We start from the raw sequence: 22,093 nt of genomic DNA, 5'->3' as shown, positions 1-22,093 counted from the left end.
GCAGTTATGGCCGCCGATTGGAGGTGGTAGGCGGCACTGCGGCAGCGAAGAGAGGACGAATCAGTAACAATAAACCCAAGGTACGTGCATCGTTGCTGGCGCTCGCTATAAGGTCCAGGGCTGCCCAGACAGCGCATGTATAGAGCCCTGGATAAAAAAGATGCGTCCGCGGTAGAGTCGGTGGTGATTCGCAAGTGAGTCGAAGTGTCATGCTCGCCCTTAGACGGGAGCGGCTATAGAAAGCGCAATCATTGCCGAACGACGCGCAGCTGAGGAAAGAAAATGAACGGCCCCGATCAGATTCAGGGGTTAAGTTGTCCGCCCGATTCGCGATACAGAGACGTCAGTGAGTGTATGTGAAGTGAGCAGTGCGTGTGACGATCTGACAGTTTCTCGACTTTCGCGACCTGTCGTGGAGTCAACGTAGTTGGCTGTGTTTTCGGATTTTTCCTAATCGCAGACGCGAAGAGTATCCGTTTCGGTGCCGCCGGCCTGGTAAAGCGTCGCGACGACGACATCGCACGCGCCAAATATGCCAGGGCTCATTGCGGTCGGCGAGTTCGTCGAGGAGACCAAGGAGGACTACAACTCCCCGACCACCTCCACCTTCGTCTCGCGTATGCCTCAGTGCAGGCAGACCATCACATCGCTGGAGGAAGTAAGTTCTCATCGTTTTTATCTGTTCTTCTAATTTTATTGTCGTCGTGATGTATGCCTTTATTCTCATACACACACCGAAATGCGCACATGATTATACCGATCTTAATTCGTCCTCTGCCGCTTCCTCTTGACATCCGTTACCAGTCCACTCGTTGGACGATCATTAATCATTCGTCGCTTTGCTTCGCTTGCTCGCGCAGTACATACATTAGCAAATATCTATCACGTAGGTACGGTCATCATTATTTCACACCGATGCATTTACCCGCCCCCACTGTCACTGCTGTATTCACGTACATATCCGTCATAGGTTATTCTCAACCCACGATATCGATATCCGTGCCCATAACATGTGCATGAGACAGTTGAGAATTAAGGCCGTACTTGCATGCATGTGTGTGCAGGGTAAGTAAAATGCACGGTTGTACGTAGCGGCAGGGGGGAGAGGAAGGGTAGATACGGCACGACCGCCAGATACACATCTAGCTATACGATGCAACGATATTCTACCTCTGAGACTTTTCTCAATTGTCTTTGATGTCTATCAAATAATGAAATAACAACACATGTAAACGGCGGAGTATGTTTGCAATATTTTTGGTTGCTGTTAAAGCAGGTATCGCGAGGCATGGTTGTACGGTGTGCGGAACCCAGCGACGTGTGATGATAACAACTAATCGCACGTGTGCTGATTTTAAAGCAGACACCGCGGTAATAGCCTTCTGCTATTTATTGTCAGTATTAAGAAGGGTGCTATGATGTCATCTTTGTTAGCAGAAATGCCGGGGCGGCTCCCTTCGATGTTAGATTCTCCGTCCTTGCGTTGAACGGTTAGCTCTTCTCCCTCTTTTCTATATGACTATCCCCCCCCCCCCCCCCCCCCCCCCCCCAAGCAGCGGCAGCAGCCCTTCGGGTCGAACGAGTTCTTCTGTCTCGCTGGGTATTCATACGTACGTATAGGCAGGCATAAGTAATTGGCGAAGAACGTGCCGAGGGCTAAACCTCCGGTGGAACCCCTCATCCATTTTCCCGTGCCTTTCTAACCACGAAAGAGATGATGTATCGTAGATTTTTTCCCTTTACTTTACATTTTTTTTTTTTTAACGTAAAAACCGCGCAAGTTTTCGCATGTTACAAAGGATTTCAAGCAGATTGCGTGTCTAAATGTTGCTCCAATTTCAGTGTTGCAAGATTAGAATCTCGAGAGAGCCTCATCTTACTTACTTAGTTAAATCAAAGTAACCGTTGCTCGTCAGAGCGGTGATTAGTAATCGCTCGTTAGCCGTCGATGCCGACGCACCTGCATCGCCTACGTGCCCGCTAGCCATGTACCTAAAACCACGAAATAGTTAATACAGAACAATATGTAGGCATTCTTAACTGGGTCATGCAGACGTGGCGGCTATGAGGTATATATATTTTAACCGTTTGCATTTTTCCTTTCGTATACCAAACCTTTCTTCGCTATAATACATGAAACTGGTTAGCAAAATTTGATACGTTAACCCTCTGAGTCACACATTATTATGCCAGGTCAATTTTTGTAACAAGATAGTAATCTACGATTTTCGGTGTCGCTGATCGCATCCGCCATACTAAATTTTCAAAATCTGATTTCAAATTTGTAATCAGCGACCCCAAAAACTTATAATTTATGTAAAACATGTTTTACGGAAATGAATTGTACCTTCAATTTTCATTATAGTGCTATAATTAAGTACTCTCGAATATTGAAAACCCGTTAGTATACTATCAGAAACTGCTTAAATTTTTCATTACTTAGCGATAATGTTTACAAATTTTTCCGTGTATTTGTTTATAATTAGATTACGGATATACGCGGCGTGCCGCGGCTGCGGTGAATAAAGCGGTAGAACGGATGTAAACCGCTGTGTCTGCTTCCCGCTGACAATCAGCTGTTACGTGCCCCCTTCCTCTCACCCTCCACTTACTTACTATCTGTACACACGTCGCTTGCACCCAACTCACACCCGACGGGACTTGTTTGACCTGCAGATGTTGATGCATAGCGACGAAGGTGATATAAGAACTATGATAACAGTGTCATGTATATGTATATACATATATATAAATATCTATATATATATATATATATATATATATATATACCGCGGGCGTAACTGCGGAATGTAAAAGTTACGCAAGGTCGCGGTCGGGAGGAATCGATAAGTTACACGCCTACCTGCGTGTCCGTTCTTCCGCTCGGTCGATCATTCGATAGAGTAATTTTGCCTATATTTACTAATAGTATATACCATTTAGACAATAGTGGAGCGCACACTTAAGCCTTCCCTCGTCAATTAGAATATAATATGAATTATTTCACTTGGTCATTCATTACCCACCCCTAATATACGAGTCGTTGCTGCACCCGGTCGTTTTCGCAATATGCAGTATGTTCGGTAGCTGCTGCAGTGTCTTGCGGCGTATTGTTGAAAAAAATTTTTTCTTGCAAACTTTTGTCAACGGTATAACAATATGTGGTATGCAAACATCAGGACAATCTTTGGTATTAAAGGATATATTAATAATTATAATAGTAATCTATTGAGAGCTCGATGATAACGATACATTTCGAAATTTTCTGTTTGAGCCTGTAATTTACGTATCAATGACATGCATACCTATACATGTACGTATATATACATGTTGTATTACATTCATCACAGGGTTATTTGCCTAGTTAGTAATTGCGTCAGCATATAATAATATAAGCTTCACGCCGCTTTCGCAGTCGAAAACCGCGATGGCTTAAACAGCCAAGGATTATTTAAACAATTATAACTGGTCGAATGGATTTGATTTTTCTCCCTATAAATCGAATATTGAATCGATATAATTAATTGATATTTGATGATGGCCTTACATTGAAAAATAAAATTACTTTAAACAATGTTTTAAGAAAAATGTGAATTAAATCATACGTAGCTTAGTTTACTCAGACGAATTAATTCGTTCTAAGGAATTTTTTCCGCTTAAAATATGTTGTTCTTAAGATTTAGCGAGCTTAATCCAATGAACATAAATATTACAATTTTAATGCAAGAGAATTTCAAATAATAATAACAACAATAATAATAATAGTATGTTAATGCTGAAGGTAAAGCTAAATTCTGTTTTATTTTTATTTTTATTTTTTTGCAATCTCAACGGTGATCATACTTTTCTCTAGATATATAATTAAAAAAAGTTGAAACAAGGATGTTAATGTTATGCGTTCACGCGGAATTCTGTCCCGCGTACCGGTGACCTTGAACCAACCCTGCATGTCCGCGATATGAGCTCACCGCCCATACCGAGGAAGTCTTCGCTTTCTTCCGACTTCCGGAATGCTAGGCCGACGATACGCGTTGGACGCGAATCTTTGTCTAAGGTTTTGATTAAGCTTCAACTAAAGCAATCTTTTTCATATCCATTACAGACATTGGACTTTGACAGAGATGGTCTGACGAAGCTGAAAAAGGCCATAAAGGCTATACACAATTCGGGAAATGGTAAGGATGCACAGATATGTAATAATATCGTAGCCACGAGATCGATTCTTTTCTTTTATTTTCTTGATTATATTTTTATGCGTGCAACAGTTATTTTTCATAGAACGTGTTGTGTATTTTCTACTTGCGGAGTTATGGGCCGTAAACAACGTTAGCTCTAACTAACAATTACCTGTAATCAGTTGATGTGAATATGTGATTGATGGTGGGTATAAAGCCTGCAGTTCACTGCCTGTGACTTACACCCGTGCAACGAAATTAAAATACCATAGCACCACCCGCACTGATTGTGCACACATGCGGGGGCTGCAGAGTTCCGGCTTCCAGGCTTCCGGTTGTTGAGCGGAAATTCGTTGACACGTGCGCGGTGCGCCAGCCGTCACACGTAGTCTTCGTACTCAGCGGTATGACTAGGTAATTGGTTGGCAAGAAGTTACAGAAGATTCACAATCAGTTTAAATAGTACATTATGTAACATGAAAATAATCGGCTTTTACTCCTGTGTTTACATATAGGACTTTATTCCCGTATTTTCCGTTTACATGTAAGTGTGATCTATCAGTCTGAAAACTATAATATTACTGAATGTTTATAGTAATACAGAGAGATGCAGTTTGAAATGGAAAAGAAGGAGAGAAAACCAGGAAGACTGAAAAATTATTAATGAGGTCATATTTTCTGCAAATGTGGGATAAAAGTACTACTTTTTCCCTGAGGTGAGGGAAAAAAGTAAAGAGGGAATAATATGTTACTTTCGTCCCGCTTTTCAGGTCAACAAAGTGAACATTATGGTCGAGTCGAAAATAATAGTATATTGTGTACCCAGGGCGTAAAGCGGGCTTTTTTAAATCTAGTGTGGAGATTTCAGTACGACTCGAAGGTGAGCATAAGCGGGCAAAAAAAAATGACAACGCCCGCTGCTCGGCGTAGCGGTCGTCATTAATTTAATTTTTTTTTTTTTTTTTTGCCTTCCGGTTTGAAAATGGTCACTTTAGTCCCGCTCAATGGGTCAATAGAACGCGAAAATTGTGCATGCGTTTCAAAAACAACATTTTCACCGAGTCTACCTCATAACTGCCTTAAGAGCTGCCTTTATGCAGGAAGGAAATGGAGAATCGTTGGGATATAGGCACTCCGATGCGGGGGATGCGGGAAATAGATTCAGGGCATGTACCGTGCCTCCTAGCATATGTATATGTTATGTATCCAGCTATGCATGTATATGTGTATGTGCGCCGAACTCGACAGACAGATCGATTTTCCCGGCGCCTGCAACACCGCCGCGGTACCGCTGCAACGATGGCAGGCAGGGAAAACTCTCCGTTGCTGCAGGCCGCAATGCCCTCTAAGATTCCTTATTTTCGAGCTCCGCAGCTTTAACCAGGGTGGCCACTTGTCATGAAATTTGGAAATTATGAAATAGTCAGGGAAATGTCAGGTGTTTTTGCGGGAAGTCAAGCAATCATTTGTTATATTTTTTTTTTCATACGCATACGTCCCACCATTTTTTTAAGCTTTTGATCAATTAAATCGAATACAAATTTTTTCACCAGCGGCGGAAGATTCTCTTCAAACTTTAAATATTCCTAAATACTACCTTACAAACGATTGTGGGCATCGGCTAGATGAGTCCGTGTGACCCATGTGACAGTTCGTACCTTCATACAAAAAAAAAATTTATATGGAAAATACGTATATTTTTACCAATTTGCTATAACGAATTTATTCGAATTGGTCAGGGAAAATTATAAAATTACTGTTTGGAAAAGCTCGATAAGTCATCGAATTTCGTAATAGAGATTTAGTAGCTATCCTGTTTAACCCTCCTCCTGAATTTCGTATAGGGTAATTTGGAGTGAGATAGTCCAATACAGTAAAGTACGTAAGAAACTGTACTGTCGGCCATCTCCTACCTATGGCCATCTCATCCAGAATTACTCTATATGAACAAATGACTGATCAAATGTTATCATTGTTATTATCAAGCTAAGCGATAGTTTACATCGACATTTTTTAAGCACATGTGCAGATATTGCTCTTGCTCTCGTTTATAACACGAACTGTGAACAATTCTTAATTTTGATATAACTAGTCAGAACCAGTGCTGCTACACGGCTGTATTTCAATATTCGGCAAACCTATAACAATACATCGTATAATTGCACGCGCTCGCTTCCCATTTTTTTTTTCAGCTCACGTAGACAACGAGGTGTACCTCGGTCGGGCACTGGAGAAACTTGGGGACGCGGCATTGAAGGAACAGGAACCGGATATCGGCGCTGCCTTTCTTAAGTTCGCTGTAGTCACCAAGGAACTCAGCGCGCTGATGAAGACCTTGGTACATATGTACAGATTACTGAAAAAAAATTGAAAAAACATTAAACAAATATATATATTTGCGGAAATGCAATCTTGCCAAATTTCTCCAAGTTCAAGTTTAGAAGTCATGACGGAAACATTATCTTGATTTTCATATCTCCGTAGATGCAGAATATAAACAATATCGTGATGTTCCCACTGGACTCGGTACTGAAGGGTGACCTCCGAGGTGTCAAGGGGGACTTGAAACGCCCATTTGAGAAAGCGTGGAAAGACTACGAGACGAAATATGCCAAGATTGAGAAAGAAAAGAAGCAGCATGCCAAAGAGGCCGGACTTATACGGACTGAAGTGACGCCGGCGGAAATCGCCGATGAAATGGAGAAGGAACGACGAATGTTTCAGCTCCAGATGTGCGAGGTTCGAACCTTTTACTCCGGTCGTCTTATTGTTAGACCTATTGTTAGTATATAGGAACACTTCGATTGATCATTCGTTGACGAACGTCGATATAACTTTCAACACGGTATCTTACAAATGTCCTTTGGCGCTTTCAGTACCTCATCAAAGTCAACGAGATAAAAACTAAGAAAGGGATCGAGCTGCTTCAGCACTTAGTAGAGTATTATCACGCTCAAACGAAGTAAGTAAAAGAAGACAGTCGCGGCATTTGCACACCACCGTTGTTACGATTTATTCGTGATACTTTACATTTACTTGCAGTTACTTTCAAGATGGCCTGAAGACAATAGAACATTTCGGTTCTTACGTAGCGGATCTCAGCGTTAAATTACAGAAGATCAGACAGACTCAAGATGAGGAACGGAAGCGATTAACCGAGCTCAGAAGTTTACTGCGAAATTCCGGCTGTGACAAAGAAGTAAGAAAGCTAACGATGCACGTACCTTTTATTGCCTATCATGAAATTTACTAATCCAATGACTTGTATTTGTATTGCAGATGAACGTGAACGCGAGTGTAGGCTATTCGCTGCACCAGCTCCAGGGTGACAAGCAGCACGGCGTTACGCGGTCAGGTCATTTGCTGAAAAAAAGCGAGGGAAAGATGCGTCGAGTATGGCAGAAACGTCGGTGTGCCGTGCAAGCAGAGGGTTTCCTCGACATATGTCACGCAGATGAAAACAAACCGCCAACTAGAGTCAACTTGCTAACGTGCCAAATAAAACTTGTTCCCGACGACAAGCGGGGATTTGATCTGATAAGCTGTGAGCTATTCTTCGTATTCCTTATATTATAGGCCACGGAACGTATCTAACATTGCGTCAACTCTGTGCAGACAACCGGACGTATCATTTCCAAGCTGAGGATGAGGCAGATCAGCGGGCCTGGATGTCGGTGTTGGTGAACTGCAAAGAACGAGCCCTGCTCAGAGCTTTTGACGCTAGCGGCAAAGCTGAGGCGGGCCAAGGAAACCCTAGCTTGGTTGAACTTCAACAGGCCGTTATTAGATGTGTCACTCGACTACCAGGGAACGACCATTGTTGCGATTGTTCCTCTCAGAACGGTAGTTAGAAGTGATCATTTCCTCCTCGATCATTGTCCAATGTCATAGCTTTGCCCAATTATATTGACATCGTATTCGTTACAGATGCTACGTGGTTGTCAACAAATTTCGGGATAATCGTCTGCATCGAATGTAGCGGTATTCACAGGGATCTCGGTGTTCATATATCGCGGATACAATCGTTGACTCTCGACAACATCGGGACGGCGCAGCTGTTGCTTGCACGTCACATGACGAACCAGTCGTTCAACGAAGTAATGGAAGCTACACTGCATCACAATCTGAAACCGACTCCAACCTCGACAATGTAAGTATTGCAGGTGACGTACTCTTCCCTAAATCCATGGATCTTGATACCATCTTTCTGCGTCCTATTGTAGGGAGGAGAGGTACGAATTCATACGCGCCAAGTATGTCGAGAAGAGATACGTTATGAGCACATGCGCCGACGAACGTGATCTTCTGTCGGACTTGGAACATGCCGTGAACAACAGGGACCTACAACAGTTACTCCAAGTATTTGCTGAAAATGTGGATCTATCGGCACCGCTCCCTACTTCGGTGCGTTGATTTGATTCATGCAGATATGACATATCAGGATTAGTAGGCATATATTTCTGCATTGCTATTGTATATTAATCTGTTTTTCGTTTCATCTGGATCCAGGATATCGGCGAGACGGCACTCCACCTGGCGATACTACGTGAAATGGGAAACAGCCTGCACCTAGTCGATTTTCTTGTTCAAAATATGCACGCTGGCAGCATCGACAGAACTACAACTGAGGGTGAATCGGCACTCCACTTATCCGCAAGACACGACAGAGCTGAGGCGATGAAGCTCCTTCTCAGGGCTGGAGCTGATCCGATGCTGAGGAACAAGCAAGAAAAGACACCGCTTGATATTGCACAGGAGATGGGGCATCACACGTGTAAAGAACTGGTAATGCATACCTTGTACTTTTACGAGAATTCAACGTTCGGAATATTACAATACAACATGATTCTAGATCGCGAAAAATCTGTCGAATGTGCGACAATGAAGTTGAAATAACGACCTTTTATTTCTATGTTTTAGCTTAGCCATGCTCTTCAGAGGCAAAAAACGTTGTTTGATAATGTGAACATCGACTGGAACTTGTCGCATGACGAGGGCTCAACCGATTTTTCTGACGACGATACGATCATCGAAGACAGAGTACGTTGAAACGCAGAGTATGACAACGCAATTCAAAACACAAAATTGAATTGATATTACTTTGAATCTAACACGTGGCTGATACTTTGCCATAGAACGGATGTTCGACACCAGAGAAAAAATCGCGTAGCAGGCCACCGTCTTACGCCGGGGGTGGAAGTGGCGGACCAGGAGACTCGCCCCAGACCTTGCGAAGTCGAAGCAGTACATGCGGAAGTCTTCAGGGTGGTTCCTCGCCGAGTTCGTCGAATAGACAACAAATGCCACCGCCACCACCACCGCAGAGTCGGAAACCCCTCGTAACTGGTGAGTCGCTCATATCCCTGATCAGACATCCGCCGTCCCACGCTATGTTTTTTTTTTTTTTGCTTTACGCACGTTAGTCGTCACATGAACGATTTCATATTTGAGTCGCCGCTGAACACGCGTGTAAATGTTTGTTTCCAAATTTCCATGATTCAGTTACGTCTTCTGCGATCGCATCTTCGGACATCGGGATTGTAGCGGCAGGCAACGTTCACGGGTCATTGAAGAAACGCGTCGCGCCTCCTCCGCCCGCGGCGTTGATTGGGACAGCCAGCTCGAATCTCTTACCTTCCCACTACGGCACCCTACCGTCTTCCGGAACTTCGACTTCCTCTCACAGTCGGACAACCAGTGAGCCGATTCTGGCCGGTCACACGCTCCATACTCTGCCGAGCTCGTTGAATGCCCTGAACACCCAACACCACCTGCATCACAAGCGGTCCCCCAGTGGCGACTCATCCTCCTCTACGGCACACGGTGCTTACATTTTTCTCGGTTATAGGCAATGCACCCTTACTCTCAAATTCATTTACTCACCCGTGCGAAAGTGTCTCGTTCACCGGGATTTTTTAAGATTTCGTCGCGTCCTCCTGATTTCTCAATTCGGGAGATTCGGTTGTCATTAGGCATTTAAGTATTTGACTTTTGATAAGACCCGTTATCGTACATTTTATGTCATCAAATCTCTACTTATACGCTAAATATTATTTTGTCGAGTTGTCGGTAATCTTTCCGTCCCGTTTATCGATGTGTGTATGTATGTCCTCAGGTGTAGAGAAGGTATCTACACTCCAGAGGCCGCGAAACCCACCACCGCCAGCACCAGGGCCAAATGCTCAGCATACGACGAGACTGAGCAATGGACGGAGCAGTGAGTCCCTCACATCCTTGTGTTCCGAACATGCGTTGGGTAACCCCGTGCCACCACCGAGAAAGGTATTTACCCGTATATTCGCTCGTATACGCTTGTATTGTATATTCATCAGAGTTGTGACTAATGCATTACTGTATTCGTGACACATTACACTGCGTAATGTGAAATGGATGAGTGCTTTTGTGCACATTACTTTTGTAATTTGTAATGGTTTTGAGTGATCCATTACAAATAAAAAAGTACTGTGTAATGGGTGCATCATACATTACAAATAAAAAAGTAATGTGTACTGGATGCATGATCCATTACAAATCAATAAAGGAATATGTAATGAATGAGTGCTCTATTACAAATTTAAAAAAGTAATGTGCAACTGATAAGTGATCCATTACAAATTACAAATGAAAAAAAAAAGTAATTTGTGATCTAGGATATTCAATAAATTTTTTTTTCTTTAAATTTGTTTTTCTATATTAACTTTTTCACCGCCTTACAATCTGTCAAGAGTTAAACTTTGGGAAATGCTGAAATACGTGTTTTATTTGTAGTGTAGAGTGAAGAAGTTGGTTTTCAAGTAATAGCTATCTCACATAGATAACTTTGTCAGCGCAATAAAACAATGAGAATGCAGTATGCCAGTTTGTTATTTTAGCCTTTTTCTTCTACGTGACGTATTGATCTCTAAACAGAAAAAAACGAATTTGCCCAGAAGAAACTTTTAGTGAGCGAAATAAAATAATGATGGAGCAATTATTCTATTTGTAATGGAGCACTCATCCATTACACATTACTTTTTTTATTTGTAATGGCGAACTTGACCAATACACGTTGTTCAAAGTAATGGGTAATGCATTACATTTACATAACTATTTTCACAACTCTGATATTCGTATGTCGACGCTTGGTGACTAAGGCATACGGGTATTGCGCTTATACATATTCATCCCGCTCGTTAATTGGCCGTGTGAAATTTTGCACTATCGAAGCATCATCACTCTGACTCGACTCTTGAGCCGATTCTGAAAAAAAACTCTACAAAATATATAGGAGACTTAATTGTGCTGTTGATGCAATCCAATTTTATGTTGTGTTTGTATATACGATCAGTGCATCAGATAAAAATCAATCATACTATTATTCACTTACCTATAAAATTGTGTAGACATAAATATGAATGATCAATTGAAGCCAGCAATTTTCGCACTCTAGATACATACCATACGCCTTGTTGATTTTGTTGTTGTTTTTGCTGCTGTTGTTGTTATTGATGTTGTCTCCGTGGTCGTTATCACTGTCGGTTGTAATGCTGTTGTTCATGTTGTTGACGGTTATTGATTGTACAGCGAAGGGAGCAGCGATCTGGAATAGAGAGGGGTACCGAGGAGTCTTCTTCTTCTTCTTCTTCATCTTTGCTCTCGAATATCACGATCAATCTCAATCCGGTAACATTAACAATAATCACATGCTATATATGAAATTTTATATGAGATTGCTTTGAGGTTTGAATGTACGCCGTGTGCTTGAATTATATTAATTCGTAACTATGATAACAAGAACAATAACAATGATCGCCTTATCTACGAGCTTTTTTTCCTCTCATAACTTGACTCGAAAAGGAATGACACTGGTAGTTTGACAATTCTTTGTTACTTGGCATGCCCCAGACATTACCAAGCCTGTCTTCAGTAGTTAAATTAGTCTTGTTCTGAAGTGTTTCGCGTGCTTCATGTTCAGCGTAACATAAAAGTGCGCTGCATCAACTCATACGCCATATCATCGGCCACTCATTATCGCTTTAGAATCTGATGCTTTTCACACTGGCAATAATATTCCTTCATAAACGCGGGCGGCGGCCTTACATCATTGCGCATGATTTGTCGATGGGGAATGGGAAATGTGTACAAAAAAAAAAATCACGAATGCCAATAATGCGGGTACATTAACGCTTCCTATTGGGACAGCCGTATCTGTTTTATTCCCTGCAGCCAACGTCGCCTGGGGGAGGATCCGGAACCGGTGGTTCGGTTTCCACTGGCGGGCTTCGGCGGTGTCGCGCCCTCTACGACTGCGAAGCGGACAACGAAGACGAGCTCTCATTTCGCGAGGGCGAAGTAATCGTTGTGACCAACGAGCACACCGACGACGACAACTGGATGGAGGGTGCTCTCGAACGGCAACCGGACAGACGAGGCATGTTCCCTATAAGCTTTGTCCACATGCTGCAGGAATAACATTCGGCGAGCCTCGGTTCCTTGGCTTCGATCGTCTCGGGTGATGACGTCACCTGTCACGAATCTGACATGGTTCGATTACACGGACGTAGCACTTGTTCCGGAAAAACTCGCTCATCATCGATGAGCCTCACGCGACATGGTGTAAGAAAATCCGAAGATGGCCAGACCATCCCCCGCAGGTCGAACATTCATTAGATACGAAACTTTCTTTCTCTCTCCACCCGTTTTGGCCACCGTGTTAGGGGTGCTTTAACGCATTTTATGCTCCAGAGAACCATCCAGAGATTGAGAGAAGGAAATGAGGGATAGGGGGACACAGAGAAAACTGTATCGTAAATTTCAAATGAAGAAGATGAGGGAAAGGGAGGAACGTTACTTAAGTATTAATCGTGTTCCTACTCGTGAACAATTAATTATAACGACAAACACTACCATGCATGACACTAAAAAAAAAAGTATTCTGTACATATGCAATATACATATATCGGTCACAAATCGTCACAATGTGAATATTATAATCGAGTTTATTTTTATGCCATACTAACTTTAATCAGTAACGTAAACGTCACACGATATTCAACCTGCGGCACGCGCATCATGGGTACGTCGACTCGTATTATTTGAAGAAATTGAATGTACGAAAATTAATTGAAGAGATTCAATTTATCTTTATGTACCTTCAGTAAGATGTTTAAATTCTCACAAATTTGTGCGTAGAATGAAAATATATTATAGTAGAAGTAGGTGTGTGACAGTGATGCGAGGAACGTACAGAAGAACGAATTACAACAATATATAGTAAGATTATTCGAAATTAGCAAGTTTACATTTCGATATCTCGAGACCAAAGAACAACTTATTAAATTAAATTAATGATCAAGAAAACCGAGCCAATGCGAAGCGATGTATCGTGTGTATTTGTATAATATTGTATCGTTTCGTGGTTACTTCTTCCGTCGACGCTCCTGATATTTTTACATTTCTCACGTCGCAACGGGTTTTCCTCTTTATTACTGTTATTTTTATTATTAATTACCGCAACGTGACGGGTATTCAGAATTAGATCGAAACGTAAACACTGGCCGTTCGGTCCGTATACACACAGCGGTACATCCATAGATCAGTATTGCAAGTCTTGTATAAATATATTTTAGTAATTGTAAGTATATAATAGATATGTACGATTCTACGTTCATTTGTTGTTACTTGAATGCTTGAGATTTAATGAGAATCGATTTTCGAGTCTGAACAATGAACATGAATCTCAAACATCCGAGTGCGAAAAACGGTGCACACTTCCTGTAAAGACCTGTGTTGTTACAAGTACTCATACATACTCTCGATGTGTGTGTAAATATAAATCGATGTTTTTATCAATCTATGGACACACACACACACACACACACACGATATGTATGTGCATAATGTATACATATAATATCTATTCGAAGTAATGAAGTAACGATATATACATAATATATATATCACGGAAGTATATTAGGATCATGAATGTTGTATTCTTTGTATTTTAATCACAACCGTATGTACAATATATCAGAAATTTGGATATATACATACATACATTACTGTATACATGTGCAGTACATAAATTTAGGTACTAACTTTAAGTAAATTATTAATTAGACAGATAGGGAATACGTAGTATGTATTGCGTTACTCAACCGAAAACACACTGATAGTAATACATGATTGTGTGAGAATAACAATCGGAGATTTTGTATAAAAGTCAAATGGCCCTCTAAAGCCTCATAAGTCATAGATAGCATAGCCACAGATATGCACGATACGCAATTTAGCGAACCGAGTGAATTCACCCGTGCAAATAGATTGCGTGCCAAGATTTTACGAATTGTCGTGCGACTTGCTCGGTCTCAAAATTTCGAATCGTTTTCAACTATCGGTGTTTGTAACGCTAAATCTAACTTAATAAGGAAAACTTGCGCATTTCTACAACTTAAATTCTTACGAAAGATCGTATCATTGCGGATTGAATTGTCGGTCGATTTGTGCAAACCTTTTTTCAGAAAAGACTTAAAAAAAAATAAACCCACGAACAAAAACCATTTGAAAAGTTGATATTATAATACAATAATGTAAAGCGTTATTCGTGTAAATAATATACATATGAATACATATAATAAATGCCGTTCGGACATCCAGTAGTATCCACGTGTATACATATATTTATACATACATACAGACATAATAGTATCATGATTAATTGCCAAAATGAGTCATGTTACAACTTATATGTCACTGTATGTCTAGAGCGTAGAAATATCTTACGCTACCGTCTTGCCGAATTATCTTTACAGCTTACAGAAAACTGCATTCGAGATACAAGACCAACGGCAATTTCAGTGTAAACCTTTTATTCTAGTTGTTAATTTTATAAAATTTCCTTGACAATGAAATTTTTAGTTCCTTCATGGAGTAGAATTTTCTAAGATGATTAAGAATCTCGAGCAGATCGACTTGGAACAGTCAAATCTTCGCCAATCTAGATCTGATGCATCATCACCCGGTGAAGCACCAATTATAATGTACAATACTATATGTATACTTATATTATTATTTACATACATGTTATAGCTGTTTATGTACACGGCTCAACAGAATCCGCGCAAGTAGGAAGATGCGATGATCAGTCCATCTCAGAGGATGGGAATTCAGCGGTCTGGTCTAGCTGGCGGAGGGTGACCATGGATAGGATGCTGCAAATGGTTTTCTGGTGTCTAGCGGGACTCAGGGAAGGGTTACTCGTCGTCTGATGCTTATTTTTCTCATCTTCTTCAGACTGGGGGAGTGTGGCTGTCGCTAGCGTACAATTTAGCAGTCCTTCTTGATCGGAAAGAATAAAACTCACTGTCATAAGTTTGCCAATCGTTCGAAACTACGCCGTAGTAATTACAAAAGAGAAGAAAAGGTTGGTAAAACGGTACTTTGTCTTACTATATACACACAGTTTATGTATAAGACACAATAATACCATGCTGTAGCTGTGAAATTAAGTGCACAATCCACGAGCAAATCGTGTTTAACCCACCTATTGTTTCTCCCCTCGTGCCTGGGAGTCCTGTCAAAAATATATCTACGTTATCGAATATCGACAGTGAGGGGTGCAAGGCTACCTACCATTTCCCCTGTACTTGTTGAGCTGCTGGTAGACCTGCTTCATACGCTCGATATTTATCCGCGAACTCTTCCCGTGGTCGACCATCGGCAGTGGATAGTCCTTCCCAATTATGCATTTGGCCGTCTGTTGAATGCCCTGCGGCGCGTTCCACGGCTCGTGTATGTACTTTGCTGGAAAGGTCTTCAAGGCTGGCACGTAGCGCCTGAAGAAGCGAAGAGCCAGGTTGATTATATGCTCGATCGCTTGCGGGTCGACGCTGTTCTCACCTTATGTAGTCGCCGTTGGGGTCGGCTTTACGGCCAAACCGGACAGGACAGTAGCAGTGGAAGAATTGCTGGAAAAACGAACTACAGGAGAGCCACATCCACATACCGGCGTTTACGGACCAGTCGGCATCCAGGAGAAGTTCGTCGAATACCTGGTGCAGGATCATGGGTTTGTTATAAAAAAAATCCATGTAACATTGAGATAAGACGACTATTGCCAATCGGCTGAATCTTAACAAATCTTATACGATATATGTATACCTTCATCCCCTCCTCCCAGGATAACCAGAGATCCCCCCTGGTCAGGAAACACGCGACTGCATGCCTCGTCAGATGATGAATCCAGCCTTCCTCTCGGAGCTGAGTCATAATTGCATCGATCCAGGGAAACCCTGTTTGACCCTGCCGTGGAGATTTATCTGTGTAGCCACTATACAGGCGACCAAATTTTGTCGTATAGCAAACTCACGTTCGCCCACTTGGCGAGCGCCTCGGCATTCTTGTCCCACGGTATCTGAACGCAAATCGGGTTACCCTGCATCCTGTCGAAGCTCGGATTCCGCGTGGCGGCGCAGTAAAAAAATTCCCGCCACAACAGCTGCCCGTGAAGCGACAACGGCGGCACGGCTTTTTTAATCTGCGAAATTGATCACCACCTCTCGTTATGTACCTTTTTAATCATCCACATTTGTGTTTACCTCAGAAACAGACACGCAAAACCTTTTTGTACAAGTCCGTGAGCTGGTAGAAAAAGAGTCTCGTGCTGAGACAGCCGAAACGGAGATAAGGAGAAAGGCCTGTCTGACTCGCGAGAAGCGATTGCGGGGTCATTTTGGGACGGCCGAAGCTTGCCACCCAATATCTACGTGCGAGGTGATACTCAAGCCTCACCAGGGCTTCAGTCTCGCCGCCGATCCAAACAGGAGGCAGCAAATTCTCGGTCTCGAAGCCTGAAAGAATCTGCGATGCAGGCGATCCCTTCTCATATTCCCATCGCAGAGGGCAGCGGTTATTTATCGGTAAACATTAGGGTGGTTCTTATTTTCGTCAGATCAGAATTTCTTTGTGCTTACCTACCAAAAGTAATCAAGATACATAGAAAAAAAATTGGCCGCAACCCAGAATTTGTCCGATTACTCTAACACGTCTCGCCAAACAGTCGAATTTTTACATGGAAAACGCATTTGAAATTTTTTAAAGAACTGTTGATTACTTTAAAACAGTGCATCATAAAAAAAATTTCTGTGCCTATTGTTCAAGAAATTTGTTGCTCTATAAAAGAGATGCTTTGAAAAATTTTCGTAAATCTAATATTTTTCACGTTATTAGCGAAAAAAAGACAGTTCTTCGCTGATAACGTGATAAATATTAGATGTACGACAATTTTTCCGAAATATCTTTTTTGTAGAGTATTCATACAAAATGGTCGCAGGAAATTTTTCCATAATACATAGTGTTAAAGTAAACAACAGTTGCTCTCGAAAAAAACTTCAAATGCACGCATTTGTCCATATAATAATTCCGCAACTTGGCGGGGCGTATTAGAGTTCTCGGACGAATTCGGCGTTGCGGCCAATTTTTTTTTTTTTTTTAATGTGATCAGTTTTGGGGGGTGAGCGCAAAAAAATTCCGACATAACCAAAATAAGAACTACCCTGATACACATACCTAGCTCCTCTAGAGTGGGCACACCGTACACGTCGTTGTGATTCACCATGATAGGCGTGTAAGCTCCAGTCGTGAATTCGGAAGTTACCAAAGCCTCGGGCGGTGGCGGTGGGTCCATTGCGGCTGCGACGTTCAAGAACTGGTGATAAGTCAGAGGCGCCTTTCCTCCGTTCTTCTCGATGATACTATAATGAGAAATTATTGAAAACACTGGACGCGCATAGAATTACTCGCGATTTGTCTAATGCCATGATACAATTATTCACCTGTCCAGTTTGTAGAGCGTGTGGGACACCCTCTGCACCACCGATATGCCCATTTCCTCGCAGAGCGTCGTTATGTTCTGGTTGAGAACCCGTCCGAACGGCTCGGGATCCTCTTCGAAGGTGAGATCCGTGGTGCCCCACTCTTTAAAGAGTTTTGGTAACACGTCGGCTGGTTGTCCGCGAATAACGAAAAGCCGCGAGTTTAGCTTCCACAAAGACCGGTCGAGGTCCTCCAGACACTGCAGCAGGAACCTGCGGCAGTCGCAACGTGTAAACCGAGATTCTTTAGCAAAGGTGTGCTCAATGCATCTCTCCAATACGGATAATATCATACCGCCACTTGTTAATGCCGACGTTGGTGCTGCCGGCGAACCACGGGTCGAGAACGAACACACACCGGAAGGTCGTGGCGCCTGTAAGTCCCTCCCTAAGGGCCGGATTGTCATGGAGTCTGAGCCCCTTCCGGAACCAGTGGACGATGTGCTTCTTGCCGTCCCTCCGGAACGGTTTCAGACCCCCGTGCTGAGCCTTCTCACCGTCGGTCATCTTCTCCACTAGGTCTCGGTGCGCGTAAGCCTTTGCGGTACTTCCTGTGTAACTGAGTACACTTATATATCTAGCCATAATTCGGGCGGACGCTTACAACGTTACGTGGAATTCCACGATTGTGCTTATTTTTTCCTTCGGTTGAACTGCACCTATGCAGGTTTATATATCTTTTGCGCAATACTGTAGCACATGGGTGCAAGGTGGACGGTAATTATTTATTTTCGATTCAATAAAACCTGCGATAGCATAATTATCAGTTATTTGAAGTTATTCTCAGATATGTGTGATAAATCCAGCGCGCAGAACAATATACCTATAATTGTATAATGGAATCTAATTAATTAATTGTAATGCCTTTATACATACCGAGACATCAGAATAAGTCTATGGTTCAGAGTCGTTACGTTGCGCATTCACGTAATGTCCCGGTATGTATAAAGACATTACAATTAATTAAGTAGATTCCATTACACAATTAAAGGTATATTGTTCTGCGCACTGGATTTATCGCTGATAACTGATAAATATGCTATCGCAGGTTCTATTAAGACGAAAATAAATAAATATATAAATATTTGTTATTTGGTAAATATATCCTTAGATCTCTATTATATACATAACAAATATCTAGAAATGAATACGACGCGCTAAAATTATAGCTCGATCGTCATGTTGACAGTAGCGCGATACAGATTAATTGTAAGGTTGAGAAAACGTGACCCTTCGGCGAAGGGGACCATGTATATTGAGCTGCTGATTCTACGTTACGTGTCTCCCTTATAATTTTGTACTGACCCTTCTCTGGGAGTATAATTATAGGTACAACACTTTTAGACGACAGGTAAATACGTCTTTCCATGGCTTCTTCAGTTATTAGCTATGGATTTTTGCAGTGAATTCATTCCGATCAATGTAAAGGTACAGTTTTTATCGTAGTTATAAATACTTTTGTAAGCGCCTTCTAATTTTGGAGTTGCTTGGTGCATTATTATCATAACATTTCCAGATTTGTGTGTAAAATTCACCAAAATCTGAAGTGATTTGATTATCAGTTTGAACGTACTGCAGTAACTCAAATATATTTCTTTGAAATATTAGTCAATTAAAAGTATGCTGATCAGTGAATGACGTTAATATTTTAAGTTTTATACAGTGTCGTAGAATCTGATGTTGCCGGACTTGGTACGGAATTCTTCCTAGATATACATCGCATCGAGCTTTCTCTGACAGAGCGCTTACAATTAGTTACTAGGTACGGTGTACCGCATACCTCGATATTGTCAAATTCTCAAATCTTTACACCCACCTACATGCGTTAAGAAGGCTGTGCCCTTAGTACGTATGCTTATAATATAGTCGTCGTTTCAGGGCATGGATCACGTGTTTTTAAATCAAAATAACATTTTTGCATTTTCTTTTTTATCACAATTCAATCACAAGTATTAGCTAGAAAGAGTTGGCCAAAAATTGTCCAATACCCAACTAATATGTACTTTGGTTGGAAAAAAAATTGATTGTAATTTTCTGAACCGTGGCGAATTTTTCCAGGTCGTAAATGTATCTCACACTCAGTTTTCAGAGACAGAAAATTTACAAAAAAATAGCTAAATAATTTTTTACTCACGACAAACGATTAATCCGTTACAATAGATCGTAAAATGATCCTGCGAGTAAGGTCACGATATTGTAGATGAGAAAAAGCAACGTCTCGCTTTTCAGTATTTTAGTTTCCTAGTTAACTGCGGCTCGTGAATTTTTTTTTTCTTTCTTTCATCAATCAGCTTCTGCACAGGAAAAAAATATATGTCGCAAATCGTCGGTCGACGTTACAGCTGGGATACCAGCAAATTACACGAACACTAAGAGTATGGAGATGTGTTGACGGGGTACTGACGCATTTCTCGGTCGCCGTGACTGAGCCAACTGAGCTTACCTGCAGAGCGACGTTGTTCACCTCCTGGGTTACGGGGGACGGCGGGCGCCGCGAACCACGCCGCATGCAACGTGACCGCAGAAATTATGCTGGGTGATTCGTTGACCGGGTCACGTGGTGGGAGCTCGGCACGTTGCTTTCGCCGTGGTCGGTCGACGCCGTCCTTTCGTTCCAACACATGTAATATTAAAGAACTGAGATCTACGGCAATTTATTGCAACACAATATAAAGCAGGCTCCGCACGGGCAAACAATGCTACTCAATTGTTGTATGCAATGCTATTTTTTTTTCCACAAGAATAATAACATCAGCGGAATTAACATCAGTCCAGATTGCATTATATGCGTTTTCCAAATTTGTTTGCTCGACCTACTGCAGTTAGATATTTTACCTGTATACGATTGCAAGCGTATATATACAGCGAGCTAAAATCTGCGCCAATCCTTGAAGAAAGTTGCAAAATAGACATACCGCGATATAGGTATACATTGTGCGACATGTTCCAAACTTGTACCATTTAGCAATTTGATCATGCAATTGTATGAAATAGGCTATACATTAGAGTGTTGACGAATTTTTTCCGTTTCACCCACCAAATCAACTTCAAAGAATTCAAATATAATTGCCTAATTTTTTCACATTCTTACCTCAACTCTAACACGTGCCACCAAGATGGTGGATTTCCTCATTTAAAATACACGTGTTTCGGACACATCTCAGCTGATATTTTATTGTGAAAGTAATAATGTTCAAATAAAATCCGTAACTGGAAGGTTTTAGCGGGCATTAGTGCTACTAACTGAGAAAAAATTCACGTCATCATCAAGCAATCTAGACGAAGTGCACACCCTCGAAATCTCATTTTTCTTTTTATTTAAAGGAAGTGCAATTTGTCTAGATTACCTGGTATGATGATGTGAATTTTTCCTCAGATAGTAGCACTAATGCCACTAAAACCTCACAGATACGGATTTCTTTGAACATGATTACTTTTACAATAAAATATATGCTAAAAATGTGTCCGAAACACGTGTATTTTAAATGGGGAAATCCACCCTCTTGGTGGCACGTGTTGGAATTGAGGTAAATATCTGAAAAAATTAGGTAATTGCTTTTGAATTATTTGAAGGTAACTTGGGGGGCGAGACCGAAAAAAATCGTAAACGCAGTAAATAAGCAACACTCTAGGGTTTCGTCTTTCTGCAGAAAACTGTACATTCCATAAAAAGTAACTTTATTATAAGTGAATTGATGAAATAAAAAGTTATGCGATATGTACCGACATTGTAAAATTGCATACATAGGTAATATAGAAAACCTGACCTTATACTTGAAACAGATCGAGAGATATAACAGTCCGCAAAGTATTCATGAGTATCTGGGCAAATTAAATCCACCTGTGTATAAGCAATTGACACTGCTTTCGTCATAAACCCTACAAAATGCAGGTCATAAGAAGTAGCAAAACAATGCCTACACACTGTAGGCGGATTCCCTCGCGTTAATACTGGGCTTCAGTGGACATGGACAAGAAGACCCTATGCAAGAGATACATGCATGTGTAAATACGAAGTAATTCAAGTCGGATCGAATAGCACGTCGAGTGATAAAAGAATAAAGACCA

General features: G+C 41.5%; 2 protein-coding genes across 18 annotated transcripts; one reads left to right on the top strand and one right to left on the bottom strand.

Moving 5' to 3' along the window:
* Window positions 1-22: 22 nt before the first annotated feature.
* On the top strand, window positions 23-14,713 carry LOC124304892 (arfGAP with SH3 domain, ANK repeat and PH domain-containing protein). 9 transcript variants are annotated; one of them, XM_046763663.1, is made up of 18 exons: window positions 523-658; window positions 2,487-2,698; window positions 4,103-4,175; window positions 6,368-6,513; window positions 6,660-6,956; window positions 7,052-7,137; window positions 7,218-7,374; window positions 7,455-7,719; window positions 7,791-8,018; window positions 8,103-8,325; window positions 8,399-8,579; window positions 8,685-8,960; window positions 9,096-9,215; window positions 9,311-9,521; window positions 9,678-9,998; window positions 10,291-10,457; window positions 11,739-11,837; window positions 12,357-14,713. In XM_046763663.1, the coding sequence occupies exons 4-18, from the start codon at window positions 6,502-6,504 to the stop codon at window positions 12,624-12,626; spliced, it is 2,913 nt and encodes a 970-aa protein (XP_046619619.1). In that variant the 5' UTR covers window positions 523-658; window positions 2,487-2,698; window positions 4,103-4,175; window positions 6,368-6,501; the 3' UTR covers window positions 12,627-14,713. The 9 variants fall into 9 exon arrangements, with proteins under 9 accessions (XP_046619618.1, XP_046619614.1, XP_046619612.1 ...); XM_046763658.1 differs by lacking the exon at window positions 2,487-2,698 and having other exon boundaries at window positions 24-658; window positions 12,381-14,713; XM_046763656.1 differs by lacking the exon at window positions 2,487-2,698 and having other exon boundaries at window positions 24-658.
* LOC124304899 (cryptochrome-1-like) lies at window positions 14,680-20,444 on the bottom strand. 9 transcript variants are annotated; one of them, XM_046763680.1, is made up of 12 exons: window positions 20,160-20,444; window positions 18,625-18,771; window positions 18,321-18,557; window positions 17,987-18,238; window positions 17,721-17,905; window positions 16,764-17,002; window positions 16,522-16,689; window positions 16,314-16,454; window positions 16,053-16,204; window positions 15,786-15,988; window positions 15,697-15,726; window positions 14,680-15,491 (listed from the first exon to the last, which is right to left on the bottom strand). In XM_046763680.1, exons 3-12 carry the CDS (start codon window positions 18,530-18,532, stop codon window positions 15,295-15,297), a joined length of 1,779 nt encoding a protein of 592 aa, XP_046619636.1. In that variant the 5' UTR covers window positions 18,533-18,557; window positions 18,625-18,771; window positions 20,160-20,444; the 3' UTR covers window positions 14,680-15,294. The 9 variants fall into 9 exon arrangements, with proteins under 9 accessions (XP_046619636.1, XP_046619635.1, XP_046619638.1 ...); XM_046763679.1 differs by having other exon boundaries at window positions 18,625-18,687; XM_046763682.1 differs by having other exon boundaries at window positions 14,680-15,488; window positions 18,625-18,687.
* Between the last annotated feature and the right edge of the window lie 1,649 nt (window positions 20,445-22,093).

This window comes from Neodiprion virginianus, chromosome 5 (assembly GCF_021901495.1).
Source record: "Neodiprion virginianus isolate iyNeoVirg1 chromosome 5, iyNeoVirg1.1, whole genome shotgun sequence".
Taxonomy (NCBI): Eukaryota; Metazoa; Arthropoda; class Insecta; order Hymenoptera; family Diprionidae; genus Neodiprion; species Neodiprion virginianus.
The sequence above is the reverse complement of the archived record's forward strand: the minus strand, read 5'-3'. Positions and strand labels throughout refer to the sequence as shown.

Bases quoted from the DNA above. Each gene is read 5' to 3' on its own strand.
- LOC124304892 (XM_046763656.1), top strand. From the start codon at position 533: ATGCCAGGGCTCATTGCGGTCGGCGAGTTCGTCGAGGAGACCAAGGAG. The intron at 6,957-7,051 runs GTTAGTATATAG...TGGCGCTTTCAG, and splicing joins GTCTTATTGTTAGACCTATT to TACCTCATCAAAGTCAACGA. The intron at 7,375-7,454 runs GTAAGAAAGCTA...TTTGTATTGCAG, and splicing joins ATTCCGGCTGTGACAAAGAA to ATGAACGTGAACGCGAGTGT.
- LOC124304899 (XM_046763680.1), bottom strand. From the start codon at position 18,532: ATGACCGACGGTGAGAAGGCTCAGCACGGGGGTCTGAAACCGTTCCGG. The intron at 17,003-17,720 runs GTATGTGTATCA...AGATTCTTTCAG, and splicing joins GCCCACTCTAGAGGAGCTAG to GCTTCGAGACCGAGAATTTG. The intron at 15,727-15,785 runs GTAGGTAGCCTT...TATTTTTGACAG, and splicing joins CAACAAGTACAGGGGAAATG to GACTCCCAGGCACGAGGGGA.